This window comes from Schistocerca cancellata, chromosome 8, assembly GCF_023864275.1.
Source record: "Schistocerca cancellata isolate TAMUIC-IGC-003103 chromosome 8, iqSchCanc2.1, whole genome shotgun sequence".
NCBI classification, from domain to species: domain Eukaryota; kingdom Metazoa; phylum Arthropoda; class Insecta; order Orthoptera; family Acrididae; genus Schistocerca; species Schistocerca cancellata.
The window spans coordinates 418985416-419009099 of record NC_064633.1 but is presented as its reverse complement, the minus strand read 5'-3'; the positions used below and the strand labels follow the sequence as shown (position 1 = coordinate 419009099).

General features: G+C 37.6%; 1 protein-coding gene across 1 annotated transcript in view; it reads right to left on the bottom strand.

The window, feature by feature from the left end:
• LOC126094447 (putative helicase MOV-10) overlaps positions 1-23218 on the bottom strand; it is a 354346-nt gene extending 331128 nt beyond the window's left edge. The window contains exon 1 of the mRNA XM_049908819.1: positions 22503-23218. Coding sequence (XP_049764776.1) covers positions 22503-22542 — 40 coding nt within the window. The 5' untranslated portion in view covers positions 22543-23218. The remainder of the gene's footprint in view (positions 1-22502) is intronic.
• Positions 23219-23684: the final 466 nt, after the last annotated feature.

The window sequence follows — 23684 nt, the reverse complement described above, 5'->3', positions numbered from 1 at the left end:
AATTCAATTCAATCTGCAGTGTTCCCTATATGCAGATCGATGAGTTATTAGTGGCAGACAAACAGAATGCTGTTGTGGTCTGCAGCAGTGCACTGACATGTGAGATAAGATGCTCAAATCTCAACTAGTGTCTAGTAAGTACTTTTGTCACTGACGAACAGGCGTTGTGGCTCCACAGGAAAATCTGCTGCACCTATGGCCAACTGCCACTGGCACTTGGGAACAAGCAGGGTGCTGTACATTTCTGTGTCTGAACGCTGAACTTACAGTGGTACCAACAGGTAAATTGTTCCGTATTAAACAATGCAGCATTGGATGTCAAATGGCTCCGGTACCTCCTATGGTTAAACCCCCTACCATTTCCAGGACTACCTAGCGACAGAAGTGTGCCAATCTGTATACATAACACCTCTACCTTTGACACCTACTGGTATCTTGCTGGCCAAGGCACTTGGCACCCAATCACCTGGCCATTGCCAAGGCTGAATTTGACACATTGTTGAGAGGAGGGATAATCTGCTATCAAGTAGCCCATGGTCATCCAGCTGTTAGCATGAGTGACACAAAAGTAGATATCTTAGGTGTTGCGAAACAACTCAAATCACTTAAGAAAGGTAAGTCTTCCAGTCCAGATGGTATACCAATCAGGTTCCTTTCAGAGTATGCAGACACAATAACGCCTTTCTTAGCAATCATATACAACCGCTCACTTATTGAAAGGACTGTTCCTAAAGACTGGAAAATAGCACAGGTCACACCAATATTCAAGAAGGAATTAGGAGTAACCCACTGAATTACAGACCCATATCACTGACCTCAATTTGCAGTAGGATTTTGGAGCATATATTGTACTCGAACATTATGAATCACCTTGAAGAAAATCACTTATTGATACATAACCAACACAGATTCAGAAAATATCATTCTTGTGCAACGCAGTTAGTTCTTTATTCCCATGAAGTAATGGGTGCTGTCGACAAGGGATCTCAGATCAATTCCATATTCCTAGATTTCCAGAAGGCTTTTCATTCCATTCCTCACAAGGAACTATCAATCAAATTGCGTGCATATGGAGTATCACCTCAGTTGTGTGACTGGATTCGTGATTTCCTCTCAGAGAGGTCACATTTCATAGTGAAGGACGGTAAATAATCAAGCAGAACAGAAGTGATATCTGCCGTTCTGCAAGGTAGTGTCATAGGCCCTCTGCTGTTCCTGATTTACATAAATGATCTAGGTGATCATCTGAGCAGCCCCCTTAGATTGTTTGCAGATGACGCTGTAATTTACCGTGTAGTAAAATCATCAAACGCTCAATTCCAATTACAAAATGATCTAGAGAGAATTTCTGTATGGTGCGGAAAATGGCAATTGGCACTAAACAAAGAAAAGTGCGAGGACATCCACATGGGTACTAAAAGAAATCCGATAACTTTTGGGTATACAATAAATCACAAAAATCTAAGGGCTGTCAATTCGACTAAATACCTAGGAATTACAAACACGGGCAACTTAAATTGGAAAGACCACATAGATAATATTGTGGGGAAGGCGAAACAAAGACTGCGCTTTGTTGGCAAAACACTTAGAAGATGCAACAAACCCACTAAAAAGACAGCCTACATTACACTTGTTCGTCCTCTGCTGGAATATTTCTGCACAGTACGGGATCCTTACCAGGTAGGATTGACAGAGGACATCAAAAAAGTGCAAAGAAGAGTAGCTTGTTTCATGTTATCACGCAACAGGTGTGAGAGTGTCACTGATATGATACGTGAGTTGGGATGCCAGTCACTGAAACAAAGGCTGTTTTCTTTGCAGCGAGATCTACTTACAAAATTTCAATCACCAACTTTCTCTTCTGAATGCGAAAATATTTTGTTGACACCCACCTACGTAGGGAGAAATAATCATCACATTAAAATAAGAGAAATCGGAGCTCAAACGGAAATATTTAGGTGTTCCTTTTTCGTACGTGCCGTTCGAGAGTGGAATGGTAGAGAAGTAGTATGAAAATGGTTCGATGAACCCTATGCCAGGCACTTAAGTGTGTATTGCAGAGTAACCATGTAGATGTAGACACCAAGGATTCACGATCTGGGCATGTGATTGGTGACCACTGATGTTCTACCTTCAGGCACAGTCACTGCACTAAACTGAGCATGTGTAATGACCTATCAAATGCAATCTGTGAGTCTGTCATGTTGTTCAATGATCTCTCTCTTTGTGACACCACAATTGTCTTGACCTTTGGCAGCAGTCAACTGCTCCATAGGGTGCATAGCAGCTTATCCGGAACAGTTACTGTAAATGACACAAATACTGTGACAGCTTGAGATCATCTATGTCCTCTTGCGCCAATACCTCCAATATTCAATCCTCTTGTGATGATGCATCTCTCTGGATTAATCCCAGTTTAAGCTTCTTGAACAAGTTTTCCTGTGGCAGTGCAGTAATGACATCTTGAAGTTCTGCAACGAAGTGGTAGTCCAGTTGGCACACAACGAGATCAAATTTCATGGAGTCAGCTGTGATTTCTGCATAGCAAAAGATTGCTTCCACTAATGTAAACCACAATAGTGGGTTCTTAGGCCTGAAGGGAGGCAAATGGACCACTAGTCTGGACACAGCTGGTTCATCCATCATCTCATCAAGCAGTAAATTCAGCAGTGGTTTAGCCTTCTTCAGCTCATCCGACCGACCTTCAAAATAAAGTATACAGTCTTGGACTACAAATTGAGATGGATTAAAACTCTTTATTGATGAATAACTGGGTTTATTTACTAGCTCGTGAAACATATTGTTACAGGAGACAAGTAGAAAATCAGGAATGATTTACCAATAACAATAATGTTCCTGAGCATAAAAAATACTATGCAAAATACAAGCTACTTATTACTACTGTAACCAGGAGTGACAGTAAGAATAGAACTACGCAGAACATACAAAAGCATACCAAAATTCACTTAACAAGGAGTTAACAACAGACAGAAATCATAAAAACATACACATAACACCGCACCCCTGGTGGATTGTGCAGAACAAAAAGGTGAAAAAAACACCATTGGAAAAATTTATGTACCTAAACCATTAATACCATTGGTTACAAAAATTCCACCGAGGCACAGAATGCCATGGAGAAGGTGAGAACTAGTGCAAGTGACAGAAGTACTATACAGGTAGTATCGCTAGTTCAATAGATAACACATCAGACTGTAGTGATACCAGACACAGACAGCAGTACGTGACAAAGGAGGTGGTTTTAGAATGTGAGAAGACATAAGAAGAAATAACAAGGGAAAGTGTGAAGAAAGTTCTAAAGATGGCAGAAAGGTACAAGACTCCTGGTCCAGGATTCAATTCTTGAAATTTGGAAGTGAAAAGACAGCAGAATACTTATGTGCATTATTTAACAAAAACAAGTTGAGGATATATATCTAAGGAATGGAAAATGTCTTTAACATATTTAAAAGGTGAACAAGATGTCTTGTTCAGAGTACAGAGGAATTAATATAATTCGCTCAGTAACAAAATTTTCTTTAGTATCCTTAAGGAAAAGATTGAAAAGAATATGACAAATTTCTCAGAGACACAAAGTGTCTTTAGGGCTGGTAGATCATGTTTGTATAACATCCACTGTCTTAGATTAGCAGCAGAAAAGAACACAGTTACTAACAGGCACATGCACATCACATTTGTGGATTTACAAAAAGCACACAACAGCATCCTGAGATGTGAGAGCCCACCTGCCTTGAAGAGACTAGAAGTACAGGATAACTGGACCCAATATAGTTGCAAGAATATACAAAGAGACAGAGGCAAAAGTAAAAATGGGAAACAGAAATATTTACAACCACCAAAATCCTTAAACAATCCTGCAGTTTAACCTCATTACTTTTTATCATATACATAAATCAAGTGTTGGAGGCTTGGTACAAAAATGTTGGAAATGGATATGTTCGTTCAACAGATAGAATGCACCCACTACATTTTGCAGATGATCAAATAATTTTCACAAACAGCAGTCAAGGTGTGGAACACATGCTGGATAAAATGCAGACGAAATATACAAGATGAAGTCTGAAGATCAATTTAAAAAAAAAAAAAAAAAAAAAAAAAAAAGACAGAGTAAATGTATGCAGTAAACAAGGAGCAGATTTATTTCTCAGAGATGAAAAAATTCAAAAATGTTAGTATTTTAGATATTTTGGTTCTATTATGTCCAGTGGCACCATCTGTGACGAAGACACTGAGACAAAGTTGTGGTGGGTGAACAAATGACCAAGTTCCAAAACGGATCGATTTGGAACTAAAGAATTAGTCAGCAGACCAAAAACAGGATATTCCACAGTATTACTGAGAATAAAGTTATGTCTGGTGTACAGATGTGGCCCCTTACGAATAAAATAGGGAACAAGATTGAGACAGTAGAATTAGATTTTATGGGATGTGTTCAGATCATCATTGAAGATAAGGTAAAAATATCTAAATGAAAGTAACACACTCCATAATGAGCACAGTGAGGAATAAAAGTCTTCAGTGGCTTGGGCATGTTACAAAAATGAGTAATGATGGGTGGTCTAAGACAGTGCTGATGTGGGTCCTGAGAGGAACTAAAAGGGAATGGCTACCATTGTTCATTGGAATTACACTATGCTACTATAAATGATTCATTCATTTTCAAAAAGTATTACATGTACTAATATGATTGCTGCATTAATAGAACCATAAACTCATCAAGTTTGCGTTATGCCCACCAGTAGGCATTATAGTGCAGTACCTTGGCAAAACGATGACAAAATGAGAAAAGAGTTTTTGTGTGTTGGAATATATGAGATGTCTATCCATTATAACACTGCGTATGCATTTACAAGGAATTATAAAAAAGAACCGCCATGTAAACAGAGTACTGTTTGTTGGTATCAATAATTGGTGACACTGATTGTCCCTAGGAACAGAAAAGTACTGCTCAACCAAATGTGCCAGATGCAACTGCGAAGACAGTGAGGAAAAGCATAGTGCACAGTCCAAAAAAATCAACGGTCCGTGCAAGCTAAGAACTTGGAGTATGGCAGCTAACTGTGTGTAAAATTTTGTGACAGTGGCTACATTTCAGATTTACTGCTGGCAGCTCATGCAACAATTGAAACTGAAAGATTGTGGCTGGCACCGTCAACTTTGCATCACAATACAGGAACCATTTAACGATAAATAGTTCACCTCAAAGCTGATATTCAGTGATGAAGAAACTTCAATGCAGTTGGAAAGGTTAATCGCCACAATGTGAGAGTGTCGCACACTGACAATCCTCATGAAATTGTGGCCCATCAACAAGATTTGCCGAAGGTTAATATTTTCTGTGCAATGTCACAGACAAAGCTGTATGGGCTGTTTTTCTCATGTGAGACGACCGTGATGAGCACCTCTTACCTTGACATGTTTCAGTTGTGGTAATTTCTACAGGTGACTGTTGACTCTGAGAATTTCATCTTACAACAAGAGGGGGCACTTCATTATTGGTGCAACGGTGTTGGTTGCTACCTGGACGATGGACTTCCACACTGCTGAGTTGGGTGTAGTGGTGAAGATTATGTGACTTGGCAACCCAGGTCAGCTAACCTAACACCTTGTTACTTTTTCCTTTGGGGTCACATTAGGACTGTGCTTACACGCCCCCATGACCAACAACTGGAGCAGCTCAGAGAGCACATACCAGGCACATTACTTTGGCTTGCGGAGTGTGTGTGTAGATGTATATAGCTAGAAGACATTCAGTCACATTTGCCTGGATTGTCTAAAGTTTCTTTAGATTCCTTTTTGCATAGCTCCTTCTGTGGTTCCCTTGACCATCAGGCATGCTATAGACTAAAAGATGTGGCATGTTCAATTATCTTTCTGTGAATAGTTCATTGATGTCTCCCAGCAGTTATCAGTAACAGTTCATGAACTCATATAAAAGGTCAATTTACATTCAATTGTACATGCATATGCTACATATGCATGTACAATGTTCCTTAATGTCATTGATGGCAACTTTGGTAAACTGTGTTTAATGTTCATTCATTCATTCCTCATGTTCTGTAGATCCTATCAAGTACGAGGACCTTCAGGAATATGAAAGGGATGAAAACATGCATTAAGAAGACTAAGATATCACAGATACTTCATTGTACAGTGTATTAGCAACAGCTACATATTAGAAATAGAACCCTTACTCTGGAGAAAAGGTAGCTAAAAAGAAAAAAAAAAGAAAAGAGAGAGAGAGAGCGAAGAAGAAGGAGAAGAAGGAGAGAGAGAGAGTTACCTATAGCAGTACAGAGGCCTGTTCATAATACACTACCACTGCTCATGCTGCTATTCAATGTACACTGCTACTTCCCATGTAGCTAAGAGCACTTTTCAGTCCTTTAAACTAAATTATCAGATTAGCAGGAGTGCCTAATGAGGAATGTTTTTAATTTTCTTTTGAATCGCAGTTTTTTTCGTTCTGTTGGATACATGCATTATGAATACATTAGCATTATCACTCAAAACCTTAGAGAATGTGGCAAAGACTACATGAAAATTATTTTGCCTTTTCTACTGTGACTGTTTAAATCCAGTTCATCAGGAAGAGGATTGCATTGTGGGCAACTAAAATCTTTACAGAGTAAATGTTCTGGGAAGTGAGTGTAGGGAATTTTGAGGCCCTTAACGAGACCGCTACAAGTTGTACATTATGGTATTATCCTACTGCAATTAAAATATGCATGTGTGAAACCACTTTAAATGGAATACGACATTCATATGTTGTGCAAGTCAGTCTCATTTGAGCCACTGGAGTGCAGCACTGGGTGACAGATTGAAGTGATTGGCTTGTGACTACCAAGACTGTTGAGAGAAGTGAGAATGGTTAGTTGCAACTGAGATGTAAATAAGTTTATGAAGAGTAGGAATGTGATTCGATACGTTTTTCATTAATTGATTTAATATTTGGCTCTTTGTTTTTATTCTTTAAGGAAGTAAACTTGAAGTAAAATTAACTTTTGAAAATGAAATGTAGTCAGCACATTTACATTGGTAAAATAACAACAAAATTATGGAAATGCAAAATATTGTTGACGACAATTAGGCAATTATTTTATGACTGTATGAATATTCAATAATGGATGACATATTGTCAGGAGAGATATCACAAATGCATAATTTTAAAATATATGTATATATAATTATTGTAACAGTCTTAGTAGTTAACAGTAACACTTGATAACTAGTTTTGACCACATTTAATGATCATCTTCAGATCTATAAATAAAATAAACATTAATAAATAACTACTTCGCCACATAAGGCAAATTGAAAACATTTACAACCAAAAAAATCTTAAAATTGCACCCATAAAAGTAACAGCTCTGTAGTACATGTATGACAACATGCCATGGAATCTAGCATTTTACGAAATGCACTTTACATCATACAGTCCCATGTGTCTTGAGTCTTGAATGGAGGGAGACATGGGGGAGCAAATGCACTGACAATATACAGAACTAAAATGTAACAAAGATGTTGTCTAAGAGATGTAATACAATTATTTCAAAACTAAGAAGTAATTTAGGCAATGCACCAAACACTGACATATGAAATATCTTGTTAAAATTTATAATTAAACTAAAACACTGATCTAAAATGTTGAATGCATGCAAATTCACGAATCTGAGATGTATTTTCTGCTTGTGAAGATTGGGCTCAGTCTTCCTGCAGCCTGGCTGGCACTCAGTGAGCTGCTAAGGTAATATTCTGCCAAACTGGGTTATACCAAAGCTGGAGAGTTACTGCTGACCAAACTGTTGGAGTATGTTGTCAAAATTCTCTAAGTATTTCCAATTCTTGAAGTCACAATGGAAACAGAGTATTGTATCTGATTTTTTCCTGTTATGTCCACATATTTCGAGTTCTTCCAAGATTTTAAAAAATGTCCTTTGGGCACTGCGTTAAGATTTCAAGCTGTGTCACTATTGGTCCTATTGAATGCTTGATTTCAGTTGGTTGACTTCAAAATGCTGTCCCATTGTTTCACAGTGAAGCATATTCTTTGACTCATGGCTCAAAAGTTCTACCAGTCTGACCAACATGTTGTTTATGGCAGTCATTGTAGTCAATCTTTTACACATCCGATGTTCTAAATTTACAACTTGATTTATTTGTATCATGTTTTCATTTAAAACAAATTGTTTCATTTGTGCAAATGCCTATTCTTAACTCAACTTTCTGAAACTCTTGCAATGTTGTATCTGACACCCTTCCTCTACATTCTATAGCCATGTGAATAGATTTTTGCACTTGGTATTCATTAGTTAACATCATAGTAACCGTTTTCAGTGTGTGCATTACTTTAAGTTGTGGAAACCTTTTAGTAGCTATTTCAGCTGTACAAATGTTAGTTATAGTGACTGGCTTAAGAATAGCTATTTCATTTTAGACTGGCTTAGGATTGGCTATTTCATTTTCTTATCTTGTTCACTTGATGGTAGCTTAAGCAACCTGTTACTTAAGGAAAGAAAATACACCATTTTGTATACAGTTGGTTGTCATGATGTAGAGGCTGTAATGAGATTTTCGCAAGTGGGTTTCTTGTAAATGCTGAATTTGTGTCTACACCCTTCTTTAGTGGCAGATGTATTACCATTTTACATCAGTGTTCAACAGTAAGTTTGGCTTTGGGGTTGAAAGAGTACTGAGCTTTACGATACAGAAAACTGGGTTTAAAAAAAACTTTTGCACAGGTGAAACTCTTTATTTTAAATTATAATGTGAAACAAATAAGTCAAGCAGTAAATTTAGTGCATTGGGTGTGTTCAAGATTAACTACAATCACTGTCATGAACAGTATCTTGGCAAGATGGGTAGGACTTTTGAGGCCCGATTTGTATAATAGACTTCAGTATGAAATAATATGACAGCATTTTGAGATCATCTAACTGAACCTAAACATTCGGTACGACAAGTAGTTTGTAAAGAGACACCCTCCTCTAGCATTACTTTTCCTCAACAGAAGTAATCGATACCAAAAATATTTTTTTGAATTTTGAATAGGTTAACAATATCTCAGCTATTTTTCTAAAAGAACTACATATGATTTTGTACACAATGTGTTATAATTCAAGCTAAAATCTGTAAAAAGAAATTACTTTATTTTCTTTATTACAATCGATATGTACTATCTCAGAATGTACAGTTGAAATTATTTTCTTTTAGAAACATTTGAAATTGCAAAATATTTGGCACACTTAAAATTTCTATTATTATTTACGCAATTTGGCACTATTTATTATGTTAATTTCTGGATTCATTTATAAGATGATAACATAAGTTAATAGAAACTCATTTGACAAGAAAATTTGTAAACCGTATGGAATATTGTTGGTACCGCAGAGTGAAGTAGCAGTTGGCATGCATCTGATGTGATTGAGCATGTTTTTATTTTTGGAAAGAACAAAGTAAATTTTCAGCTTTGCTGCCGTGGAAACTGTAAAGACAGTGTGTTATAGAAAAATGTGAGAGAACAAAATTTTGAGTAAAACAAAATATACATCGCAGGCTCACTTCAAATTTATTACGTCAGTTGGATCCATGAGAATCTATAATGTCACAAATTTCAGCTTCAAGAATCAGCCCCTAGACGTGAAGAACTGGAGCCAACTAAGAGAAAAGGAGATAAGTAAAAAGTTTATTGTAAATCTTACTCCTCTTGAAGCTTATTAAAAGGGTTAACCAGAAAAACAGGACATTCAACAAATGATGAGAGGGACGGAAAGACTACAAGGGACACAGCATGAAATGTTAAACACCGTGCCTTATGCGACATTTTTTTAACATTTTGGAAGAACTTGAAATTTGTGGACATAACCTGAAAGAACCACAAAAATACACTATTTGCTTTATAACTTCAATAATTTTGACATGCTCTGAAAGCTTGGTTAGCAGCAACTCTCCAGCTTTGCTACAAGCCCAATTGGCAGAAGATTACCTTAGCAGCCCGTCGCACTTGCTGGCTGAGTGGCAGCTTTGCTGCAGGCAGAGTGACTCCAATGTGCACAAGCAGCAAACACATCGCACTCAACATTTTAGAGCAATAGCTTAGTTTTTAATTAGGAGTTTTAACAAGATGTTTTATGTATTAATGTTTGATGCATTACCTAGATTGCTTCTTAGTTTTAAATTAATTGTATTACATCCTTTAGATGATATCTTTGTTACATTTTAATACCATACAGTGTCAGTGCTTTTCCTCTCCCCCTCCCATCTTCCTCCCTCTCCTACCCATCATCCATGACACATGGGTCTGTATGATGTAAAATGTTAGATGCAATGGGATGTCATCACAAGTATACTGGAGAGCTGTTGCTTTTATTTTACGTCTTATGGTTTGACTATGTTCTTACTAAAGAACTTTTTCACAACTCATGATTAACCAGGTACAATTTAAGAATTTTTAATTTTTAAATATTTTCAGTCCATGTTATCTATAAAAAGGTATTTATTGATGTTTATTTTATTTTATTTTTAGGTCTGAAGACAATCATTAAATGTGATCAACACTAGTTATCAAGTGTGGCTATTTGCAAAATTAGTTACAGTGAGTATGAATGAATACTTGTTTGGTTTTGACTGACAGAAGTTGGTTTTCAGTTTGGAGTACCAAATAGTTCAGCTGAATTCTTTCATCACCAAATGCCACATATTCCATTACACATTTTTCAAGAAGGGAGATGAAAACTGATGTAGCAACTGCCACCCAAACCCCCTCCTAACAAGTTTTTCCAAAAAACCTAGGAAACTGGATTTCAGGAAAATTGTTAATCACCTCAACAGCCACAATGTTCTCAGGAAAATTGTTAATCACCTCAACAGCCACAATGTTCTCAGTCAATGTCAATTTGGTTTCTGGCAAGTTCCATCAGCCAAATTCCGCATTCTCTTAACAGCAGCTTAGCCGCATTCGGAATCCTATGTGACCTATCAAAAGTTTTCAACTATGTCAACCATGAAATTCTGCAAAATAAAACAGAATTCTATGGCTTAAGCAGAATAGTGGGAATGTGGAGGAGGATATTAGTGTTTAACGTCCCGTCGACAACGAGGTCATTAGAGACGGAGCGCAAGCTCAGGTGAGGGAAGGATGGGGAAGGAAATCGGCCGTGCCCTTTCAAAGGAACCATCCCGGCATTTGCCTGAAGCGATTTAGGGAAATCACGGAAAACCTAAATCAGGATGGCCGGAGACGGGATTGAACCGTCGTCCTCCCGAATGCGAGTCCAGTGTGCTAACCACTGCGCCACCTCGCTCGGTATAGTGGGAATGTGGCTTACATCTTAACAAACAGACAGGAAGCAGCATTTAAGGTTTACAGACAGTAATGGAACTCCAGCTCCCCCAAAACAGGGCACAGCCACACTGGTCTGCAACATGGATCAGTGCTTGTAACCTTGCTGTTTCTTATATTTACAAATGACCTACCCTATTCTGCCCATTACAGTAAGCAAGTTCACCGTCTTTTAAGATGATACTTCTCTCTTAGTAAAACATCAGGGAAAAACCTGGAAACCACTGCTAAACAGTGCATTTGACAATATACTCAACTGGTTTAGCTGTTTTGGATTCTCTGAATGTCTAAAAAAACTCATTTTGTAGCATTTCATGTGACGCGGAAAAAATTATGAAGATATAAATACAGCAAATGCACTCTGCTTAAGTTCTTAGAGTATATATTAATAGCAAATTAAATTGGTCATGCCAAGGTCCTATATGTGGAAAAAAGATTTCATCCTGGAAGTTTTGCCTTATGCACACACATAAGGATATTTCCATTTATTGTTGTATTACAGCATCATATTTTAGAGTAATCAGCCCCTGGCCAAATAAAAAAATAAAATTAAACTAAGAAAAACTCGTTTACAAAGGAATGTTACACATTAAGAGTGGTGTTCATTCAAAAACACTAGTGCACAAATTGTTTTGGAAATTACAACTTTTCACAAAGACATTTCAGTACATTTTCTACATTGTATGTCTTATTAACAAAACTACTCTCTTTTAAAAACCATTGCTGTAATGCGTATCATGGCTACAACACATATAGTCAAAACAGGACAAACTTCACTCTTGGGCAGAAGGGAGTTAATTCCTCAAGCAGGGAAGTTTTCTGTGCTCTTCCTATAGGCATCAAAAGTATTGCTCTCAAAACATCAAAATTTAAGAGCAAACTGAAAGAATACCTGCTGCAAAATTAATTCTACTCAATCTAGCAATCGTTTCATGTGTTTAGAACCTCCTGCAACTATATTGTCTATCTGCGCGCTGAGTTGTAGAAGCTTACAATGTGTAAGAAAACTGAGCCACCTGCTGACTGTGAGACAATTGAATTTCCACTTGCTTCAAGGGCAGATTTGTACACCATTGTTTTAAAGAAAACAAATTACAGAAAGCTGTGTTCTCAGTGGATTCCAAAACTGCTTCCAGGTGATCATAAAACAAAAGACTGAGTGGTGCTTTATCATTTTTGACTCCACAAAATCAGGTAGAAGGTGAATTTTTGGACCAAACAGTTAGTTATAAAAGATGAGACTTGGGTGTCTCACATGACTCCTGAGACCAAGCAAAAATTAATGGAATGGCGATACACATTGTCACCACACTGAGTAAAATACAGACAGACAACCTTAGAATGAAAAATCACAGCAACTGTATTTGTCACAAAAGAAGGATTTTGTTATTGGTTTTGTTGCTGAGAAGCAAAACAATCAGTTTTGATGTTTACTGTGTCACTTTGAAAAAACTCATGCATGTCACACAAAACAAGCAGTGTGGCATGCTGTGTTCCACTGTGATGTTGCTCCATGACAGTGCAAGGCCACAAACACAAGGTCTAATTACATTTTTTGGTTGTGATCAACTGGATCATCCACCTTACAGCCCAGATGCTGCACCCAGTGATATTCACTTGCTCTGATACTTAAAACGAGTTTCTTGGTGCTTTATGGTTAAGGGGCATCACATTGGATAACATTGCAAAAGGTACACAATATTTCAACAAGACAGCTGTTCTTCGTCTTCATGTGCTTACTGACATGTTGCTGCTGTGCTCACCAATATATGCACTGGCTCATCAGAAATGCGCAAGACCCAAGGGATGCGGCTATAACATCATCACAGACGAATCATTAAGCTCTTTCAAGCAACTGCCCGCACCTTCTTCATTTCTGGATATTTGGAGTGCAGCTGTTTGGTGTATAAGTAGTACAAGCACAGCCAGACTTCACCCAAAAAAAAATTTCTGGTACTTCAAAGCTGCCTGATTCGCGCATATGCAATTTGAGTGGTTGTGATTTTCATGTGACTATGTTTTGTTTGTAGGGGCTTGTTCAATCTTTTGGAAGCTGTTGTAGTCCCCATGTTTGATTACTTCATGTTTACACTGTTAATTGCAATTATTCCTATAAATCACGTTTACTTGTAGGAGTGCAAAAGAACTGCAACTGGCTGAAACAAGAAACTTGCAACTGCCATTTATTCCAGATGTCCAGTAAATCAGAATCAGATTTTCTGTCAAGTAACAAGGAGTTGTAACTGTTACACCATACCAAAATACAAAAGAATGGAAAGTATTTTGAGGAATAGATGTCAAGTACAGTGATACTGAATTTATGGAACATTTTCATGTGTGGCAGAAGGGTTAAGTGAAAAATTCACCCATTAGAAGTATCAGTTGGGGGGAAATGGGAAATGGCTTCCACTAAAGAATATTCTGATCTTTTTGTGGTTCGTTGGCCACAAATTGTCAAGTTTTAGAGATGTGGCAGACTGATTTAACATCTGTATTGATTCTTCGCACCATGTTACAGAAAGAGTGACTTACTTTATTACTGGTTTAGGAGTCAATGTTACAAACTGGATGTCTGATAATGAAAGGGCACAAATTGAAGCAAATTCCCAGGGAAATACAATGCCTAGCATGACTGGAGCAATCGACAGGACACACATTAGAATAGAGATTCCTCCAACATATCCCTAGTTGTGTATAATTGGAAAAATTATTTTTCCTTGCAACTACAAAAACTCTGTGATCTCAACAGACAGATTCTGGACTTACTGGCTATCCAGCTTCTGGCTATGATGGGAGAGTTTTTTCAGGACATAAACACTTTACCAAACCTGTGATGAAAAGTGCAGGGAATTTCATGGGGGGTGACAATGCCTACCTCTGCACTAGGGCTTTATTAGCCACATTTACAGTATTTTTCAATATAGTTCAAAATGATTTTAACATGGCACTCTCAAGAAACGTATCAGCTGTTGATCTACCAATATTCACAGGAATCCAACCAGTAATGAGGCAGGAAGCATTTAAGTGGAGCAAACACCAAACATGGGTTTCTGCATTATCAAAACTCTGCAGGTGCAGTATTACTTTTTTTTTAGCATTTGAAAGTAGCTTTCTGGCAGCTGCTTAAGCAAACCTATAGATGACTTTAACATCCAGAGCCTCCTGTGGAGCAACAGACCATGGACTTTGCATGCGTTATGTGGGAAAAGTGTGGCCACAAATTGTGATCTATAGCACATGCAGTCTGTGTGATGGTCCCCTGTTTAAGTGCCCTAACTTCAATTCCCTGTCTGTGTTGAATCATCGGATTCACTCCATGTTCACTCCATCTGCAGCCAAAGATGCTGTAATACCATCAATACGGGTTTCCATGCCTTGCTGAGTTTAAATCCAGTGTCTCCATTAATCAGGTTGTTAGCGGTATGTATTTCAACTGCTTCTTTAATGACGAAGTCCCAGTAATGGAGGCAGCCAACAGGATGTCTGTCTCTCCGCACTTCATTTTACGCCCCTTGTCAGTACAATGTTCAGTAACAGCAGACTTTTTATGGCCAACCACTAATCTGGTGTGATGTCTGATCTGGCCAATGTACAATTTTCCACATTGACATGAGATTTTATATATTCCTGGCCTCCTTAGACCTAGGATTTCTTTTAGCAGAACCCAGTACCACTTGTACTAACATTGGAGGGTTAAGATACATGTTTCTTGAATAGTGTGCTGATCTTCATATGGTAGAAAAAACATGCCTGTGGAGTTCTCCATTTCTTTTGACTGTTCTTGTATTTGAGTGCGTGCTGGCTGAAGTGCATTTCTAAATTGCTTATAAAAGTACCAGTTCCAAACAAACACAGAGCAAAGGTTGCTAAGTCTGCTGATAAGACCTCTCAATCTGAAGTAACTGTAGTCCCATGAACAAGAATCTATAGTACACCACCATGCTGAGACATGTTGGTGGCAGATTGTAGCTTGTGCATATAGATCAGTGTGAGTAGGTTTACAAAACGCACTGTGACTCAATGAATCGTCTTCTTTTCTATGGGCCAAGACATGTAAAAGCCAAAGGTCATGATTTTTCTCCACTTTCATGGTGAGGCAAATGCTTTTAAGTTAAGGTGTTCCAGAAATGAAGGACGTGTTGCTGTCCCATGCGGCCACACAATAAAAGGTGTCATCCACAAATATCCAGAAACATTTAGGATTCAAAACTGCTGACTGAAGTGCTTTGTCCTCAAAGTCTTCCACAAAAAAAAGTTGTTGCTATGGGAGACAAAGGCCTACCCATAGTAACTCCATCAGTTTGCTCAAAACATTGTTCATTAAATAAATTGTAAGTTGAGATAAGCACATGTTTGAAAAGCTTATCTCTGATGAGTTTAAGTGAATCCACCAGAGGTACTCGTGTGAACAGAGACCACATTGTAACTCACTAATATGTTGGTTGGTACAAGATGCAAATTCTTCAGTCATTGTATAAAATCTCCTGCATTTCAAATAGGGTATTCACATTTTCCTTCTAAAGGGCTCAGAAGAGTAGCCAAATGTTTTGCTAGGTAATATGTTGGGCCCCAATATTGCCCACAATTGAGTGAAGCACAACCCCTTCCGTATGTATCTTAGGCAGACCATAAAGTCATGGTGGAACTGGTACTTTTACTTTTTTTCAGATGTTCATGAAACTAGGAGGAGGGCGGATATCTTCCTTTGTACTGCAGCTGTTGGATTGTTCTGGTGACAAATATATGCCAAGTCCTGCAGTAAATCCACCATATTGACAAAGTATGATGTTGCAAACAGAAGAACAGTAACATTTCTCTTGCCAGCACGTAAAATTACTATTCCTGTGTCTTCTCTCATGGGACAGAATGCTTTTCTTTCTTCAGTGGTTGTGTTCTGCTTTGATGTGGGCACCCTTGTTACAGCCCTGCAAATCTCCCACCTTATTTGTTCAGCAGTGTAACTGGAAAGTTTCAAGCCATCTTGCTCAATGGCACAGATAAAATCCTTGATCTGTGAAGTCTTTGGAGTGAGTGCAAAATTTAGTCCCTTTTCCAACATCAACATTGTTGTGTCACTCAGTGGGATAGTTTATCTTCTTGTGATGACTGGTGTGTAAGACAATGGAACTTGGCAGTTTGGTGTGCTTGAGCCTGCTGCTACGTCCAGCCGAAAAGTGACCACATAGCTCTGTCCAGCCAGCCCCAGGAATCAGCTGAGAGATGTGAAGACATATTCAGATTAAGTGAAAGCAAGCTCCTGGCAAAACTGTCAAATTCTCACATTACATAAGGGATTATTTCTCTAACCAATGCTCTGGTGGTTCATTGTTTAATTCTCTTGGTGGCTGTAGGCTCCATATAATGAGTAAACTTGGCAAATGTCAGAATAGTTTGCTAGTCCCAACATCTCAATAAAATTATGAGAGAGCACAGCAGTCTGTTTCTTTTGTTACAGACTTTATAGAACTCATGTATTCTGCTGATCAGTCCCTTCCCATAGACGTAACCCAGGTGTTGTTTGGAACTTCCCCATTGTAATAACTGCTTCAGGGATTGAAGGGCGTTGAATCGGTTAATGTCATGACAACATCACAAAATTTCAATGAGACAGGTGCTTAATAACATCTTGCTCACCAATATGAGGGGCGTTTGAAAAGCCCGTGCAAAGTCCGAGAGATGGCACCACCAGCACGTATCGAGGTCATGTTTAGTTAGTAGCATCTTTGGGCACACCAAGTTTCACCCATATTGGTCTATTTCTTTGTGTTTGGAATTCCTGTGAATCAAGGAATTCGAGTGACTGTCAAAAAATAGTTGAAAAATAATTTCGTGTGGTGATTTAACACGCCTCAGGAGACTAAAGAGAAGCTTGATAAACATTACGGTGACTCTGCACCTTCAATTAGAACAGTTTATAAGTGGTTTCAAAATTTTTGGATTGGCCATAGGGGCACAAGTGATGCTGAATGTTCTGGACGCCCTGTAAAGGTTGTGACTCCAGAAATCATTGATAAAATCCATGATATAGTGATGGATGACAGAAGAAGTAAGATGGGTGAGATTGCTAGTACTGTGGGCATCTCGAATGAATGGGTACATAATATTTTGCATAAACATTTGGACATGAGAAAGCTATCCGCAAGATGGGTTCCGCAATTGCTCACGCTTGACCAAAAACGGAATCATGTGAAGTGTTGCAAGTATTGTTTGCAGCTGTTCAGGAAGAATCCGCAAGACTTTAAGCATCGTTTCGTCACTGTGGATGAAACATGGATACATTACTATACTCCTGAGACCAAACAACAATCTAAACAATGGGTTACCAAGGGAGAATCTGCAACAAAAAAGGCAAAGACCATTCCTTCGGCCGGAAAGGTTATGGTGACTGTAGTTCGGGATTCGCAAGGGATAATCCTCATCAACTATCTAGAAAAGGGTAAAACCATTACAGGTACATATTATTCATCATTACTGGACCGTTTGAAAACCGAGCTGCAAGAAAAACGCCAGCGATTGGACTGCAAAAAAGTCCTTTTCCATCACGACAGTGGACAATGCACCAACACACACCTCTGCAGTTGTGGTCACAAAATTAATGGATATAGGATTCCAACTCGTTTCACATCACCCCCTATTCTCCAGACTTGGCTCCCTTGGACTACTATTTGTTCCCCAATTTGAAGAAATGGCTGGCAGGACAAAGATTTTATTCAAATGAGGAGGTGATTGCAGCAACTAATAGCTATTTTGCAGACTTGGGCAAATCCTATTATTCGGAAGGGATCAACAAATTAGAAATTGGACTAAATCTATAAGTCGAAAAGGAGACTATCTCGAAAAATAAAAAAGGTTTACCGCAAACACGTAAGTAGTTTTTATTTTTGCACGGACTTTTCAAACGCCCCTCGTATGTATGCTGGCTCGCTTGACAAGCTCAGGTGCCAAGGGGTGCGGCTACAGTATCATTGTACATAAATTATACAGGACTTATGACATTAAGTGCCTCCTGCAGAGGAATGGGACATGGTCTTTGCATGTGTGATGAGGTAAAAATGCTGCTGCAAATTGTGGCCCAGCAGGCACTCAGGCAGTGTGTTGGCACCCAGTTTGAGTGTCCTGAGTTTGATTCCCCAACTGTCTTAACTCATTGGGTTAATTCATCTGTGACCTGCAATCCAATTTCTATTTCTTGGTGTTCAAGAGTGCAACAATGATAAAGTGTAAACTGTGGTCACGGATTGTGCTTTCTGATAGGTGACATTGGAATCCCAAGGTTAGCTGAGCTGTACAACAAATGTCTGAATGGAAATTACGTAGAAAAGTAGATAAAGATATGTTTAATACATTTAATAAGGAGAAAAATATATTTTGATATTAACAGTATTTTCCTTCTTATTAAAAAACAGACCTTATTTCAAAAATACACCTCATACAGAATGACTGTCTCTTAGTGTATGTGTACACATTCATCCTGATGCCTTGCTGTATTAGCTACCTTACTTATTTTAATGTATTATAAAGTAACCACAAGTATGCACATTGTCATGAATCAGCCATATTGTAAATTACTGTGTCCATTATTGTAAATTATATGAAGCTGATGAATATAAAAATAGAAAAAACAGTGGCTCAATTTCTTAACAACTCTAATGCTATTGAGATCAACCAAACTTGCAATAAAATAATACAAAAATAAAATAAAATCTACTTTATACAATATTCTCATTATTCATTCCTGCTGAATAAATCCTTTATTTACTACTGTCTACTTCAGGTTTTAACTGTTTTTTTTTTTCAGCTATCTGAAAGGTTTTCTTCAGCTATCTGAAACTTAATAATACGTAATTGTTAAGATTCATTCCAAAACCACCGGCTGTCATTCAATAGCAGTTCTATTCAACCATCTTCTGAAGTGTTTGGCAAAGTTGAATTTGGACCTTTTATTAGTATGTTTATATTGAAAAGAGTTTTTGAGCTATCATTTTAAAGCCATTACATGTAATTTGTGTAGATTAAAATAATAGTCACTTGCAGAGAGTATGTACTTAATAATTCATTTCAGTAACTGTTAGCCACATGTCCCATATTTTCTCACTTTCCGGGCGTTTCACTTGTGTTCATTAATAAAGACGAAGAAAATAATATATTCATTGAAGAAACAGGATTTGAAGAAGTTACCTCTATAAAATGTTTGGGAACTGTATCTGACAATAAGCTCCAATGGAGAGAACATATAAATAATTCAGTTGCAAATTGAGCACCATAATATTTATTATGTAACACCTTGCGCTTTCTGCTAACAAAAAATTTCTATTTAAAGTGTACAATGCTCTATTTAAAATATACTTACAGTATGGAAATACTGTTTTGGGGAAACTCCAGTGGTAACAATAAAAAAATATATTTTGTATTGCAAAGAAAGCCAACTGGGACCATTTTAGATTAAAAAAATTAGACTCACACAGAACTGCCTTCAATAATCTAAAAATATTTACTTTTCCATCCATGTACATATACAAAACAATAATTTCACTAATCTATGGCAGCAAATCACTAGTAAGAAATATCGTTATTCATATGAAAGAAATATAGTTGTTCATTCATATGCTGAAAAAAGTTCTTGATACTCATGTGTACAGCTAGTAAAGCATCTTCCTACGAGTCTACGGGACACTACAAGTGAAACAATGTTTCAAAACTTGAAAAGGATTAGACCTTACATAAGGGAAAAAGATTTTTTTAATGTAGAAGCATATATATGTACAGAATGGGGAATACTATATTATTTGTGTGTATGTACTATAATCAGTTGAAAATATTGAAATATACTGTATGTAAAAACTTGTAGTATGTTATTTTATATTGTAATACATAAGCTAAACATTATAAGTACATACTCTGTACACAATGTAATCAAATAGGACCAAATATTCAAGAAATCAGTTTCACTTATAGTATATCAAATACATTTTATTCCAACTCTTAATGTGGACTGAGCTGTTCTATGGGCAGCAAATGAATCTATGCTAATTTTATAGAATTCATGTTCATTTACACATACGTTCAAGCTAATACTGGTAATGAATTATATTATGATATCAAGAAGTTGTGTTTGTGCAATCTATTACCGTCACAAGAAAACAGTCAGTACTCTTCATGTGGCAAATATGAAACAGCTTCATAGATTTCATAAATTTATAACATTATAGTAGAATATCCACACCATACTGCCGTGGGCAGTGCTATTAATATTAATAGAAGGCGGTATGAGAACAAGGGCTCCCTCATGAAAGATGATGAGTTCTCTTCTCTTTCAGTGTTCATGCAATGAGAAATATTATCACTAAATAATATATTCAAATCATAGGATGTAGGGTACACATGAAATCTAATTTGTTTCCCATCTTAACTGTACATCATGGAAACCTATGTATCAGCAACTAAACTTAAAAGTAATAGGTTTGGCAAGCCTCTTAGCACCCACCAAGATTGTTCAAATAAAGACAATCTCCTGGAAGCCTAAAATATTCAGGTTCTTTATTCTGGTACTAGTGTGGTGCCAGTACATGTAATAGACTTCTTAAGTATTTACACTTACCTCAACAACATGAAAATTTACAAAACTACGTATCCAAAGTTATGCTCATATTGGGAACTAATAAGAATTCTTTTAATCAATAAAATTTGTTTTCTAACAAACAGATACATGCAGCTTTCACCTAAACAGTTTGACTGGCATACTCCCTGCATATTTAGAAAATTACAACTGTGTTAGGTAGTTCAACAATTAATAATCAGCACTATTAAAATATATAAACCAATTACTCCTAAAATCTTATATTTCATGAATAATGGCCAACAACGTGTTTTGTTGTCTACCCCTGCTCTAATTCCTTCTTCTGAATTACAAGAACATATCTGACTTTTACGCTGTTTCCCTAGGGTGTCAATACACAGCTCAAAATAATGCAAAACATGCTATTCTTGCATATTCCGGGTCTGTATTATTTCATATAGATCATTTATATTAAACTAAGATGCTGATTCCAGATATTGTTCACAACGTCCCCCAGGAAGAAAAGTTGTAAATCTGGGAAGGGCGTCCATACGATAGTCTGAAGGGGGGGGGGGGGGCAGACCTGGGAGTATCGGGTATTTTTAATATTTTGAAGACGCATGGTGACTTGCACCTAGCCATAAAAAAGTTCCAGTTTCGACCACGTTAAAAGTCTGAATAATACCGACTTTTAAATCATTATCTCGAAAGAAAAACACCTATCTACACTGTACTGTATTTTTTTGCTTTCCCTGAGAATTGGGATTGGATGGGGCGCAGAGGGGCTTTGCTCACAGATGTGGGCGCCCTTGACATCTACCTAACACATGTACGTAGACCTTTACATCAATGTTTTCTTACGAGGTTTTTGATTGTACAAGGAATAGAAGTGGTCTACTCCTGTGGCATTTCATGCTGACTTTCAAGTGGCTGCGATGGTTAACCTTCGGAATAAACATCCCACTTTCTTTAATAATAATTCGATGTCTTTCAGTGCTTTCTGATTAACAGGCCTAGCTTACACGTACTTTACACTGGTATGTGGTTGTAGGATATGTATAGTACACCATTAAGTATGTTAATCTAATGGATAAGGGTACCGGTACGCTACTAAGCTGAAGTTTTCATTTGAACATAAATTCTTCAGGCATCGCCCCATTTATGCAGTGCTGAACCTAATTGTAGGATAATGTGGCCTTCAAACCTAGGTGCTATTCGGCATTTTACATCTACATAAGTGAAAGTCATAGTAAAGAAACAAAAGCGAAAGAAAAAAATTATTGGATCACGCCGGGATCGAACCTTCAACCTCTGCCTCACTAGCGCATCGCTCTACCACTACACCAGAGAACAAGGTCTCCCGAGCAGTTCCTGAACTAGTTTTATTGCGGTCTGAAGCTAACTACCTAAATTTACATCTATATAACTAGGAGGAACTAAGAGATCTAATGCAATGATGATATGACATAAAAACATAGGTTAATCAAAATCAAGCAGTTGATTACCAGCAGCGTATAAATAATAGCACATGAATTACACAACAAATCAAGTTCATAGAAGAAATTAGACAATTTTTTTACTCACATTGCTGAGGATATACCACAGCATTTCCCTTGTCCGTCATCGTTGCACGGAGTATCACCAGGGGAATCACCTGAAACGCGTTGCCAGTCTTTCCGTAAGTTTATAATTATAGAATCAACATACATGGAGATTCTTCACGTACTGTATCTATAAACAACGGCGTAGTGTTCGGCTCTTTAATACACGTGCCTCTTAAACGTTTTTTTTAACTCGAGACGCAAGGTGAACACCTGCTACTGAAAGGCGCTTAGCATGCAAGTAAACATGTTTCCCAACAAGACACGCTCTTCCCTGTACCGTCAGCTTACGCCATTGAAATAACTCACTTTTCTCCAACGTAGTCTACAATATTCTCACTTTAACTATCTTCTGCTCTGAGCGTAGCATTAAATCATTTCACATATTTTCTAACTGTCCATTGTGTGCCTTTGATAAACGCCCTCAAACTTCACTTCAACAGCAACACTGCATACAAGACGCTGAGTTATTAAATAGTCAGCATGTACTTCTTCCCTCACGTATCACAGTGAATGCTTCGTCAGCTTTGCCGTCGCGTGACGTCATGCCACGTGCTACCACTATCCAACCAGCGCCGGCTTACAGCATTGTGAGGTTGAGTTAGGGGATTCCCATGTGCGAACTAGTTACCTGTTTACTATCCCCGCCCCCTTGCTCCTATCAACCGTTAGAAATAAATATCAGTTGTGAAGGATGCAAATAAAGCAGTATTTCGAACAAACGAACAATTTGGAGCGCTTAAGGTGAAGTTGTTACGGCTACACGAGTATGTGTTCTGCCTGCACAAGTATAGGGTTGCCACATTTCCAAACGAGAAAAAAAAACAAAAACAAAAAAACGGAGAGTATTATAGACAATTTTTGTGAACCACAATGGCTTCTTAACTCTTTCTTGGATTTGATGTTAGCGTCGTATTGAAAACAAGATAACTATAATAGTTATTACAGACGATCAACAAATTCTTTACACATTGTACAGAACGTCTGTATTTTTTATCAGCAAAATATATATTTAATAAGGAAAATATCCGTTCCACAGCTGCATTGTGGGCGGAACTGCAAAAGAGTATTGCACAATTTTAGAAAGTCCTTAATATTCATCTCCAGAACGATCTACCAGATGTAGTTTTCTCTAAAAATATTGATCTGGTTTCCGGTTTGAGCT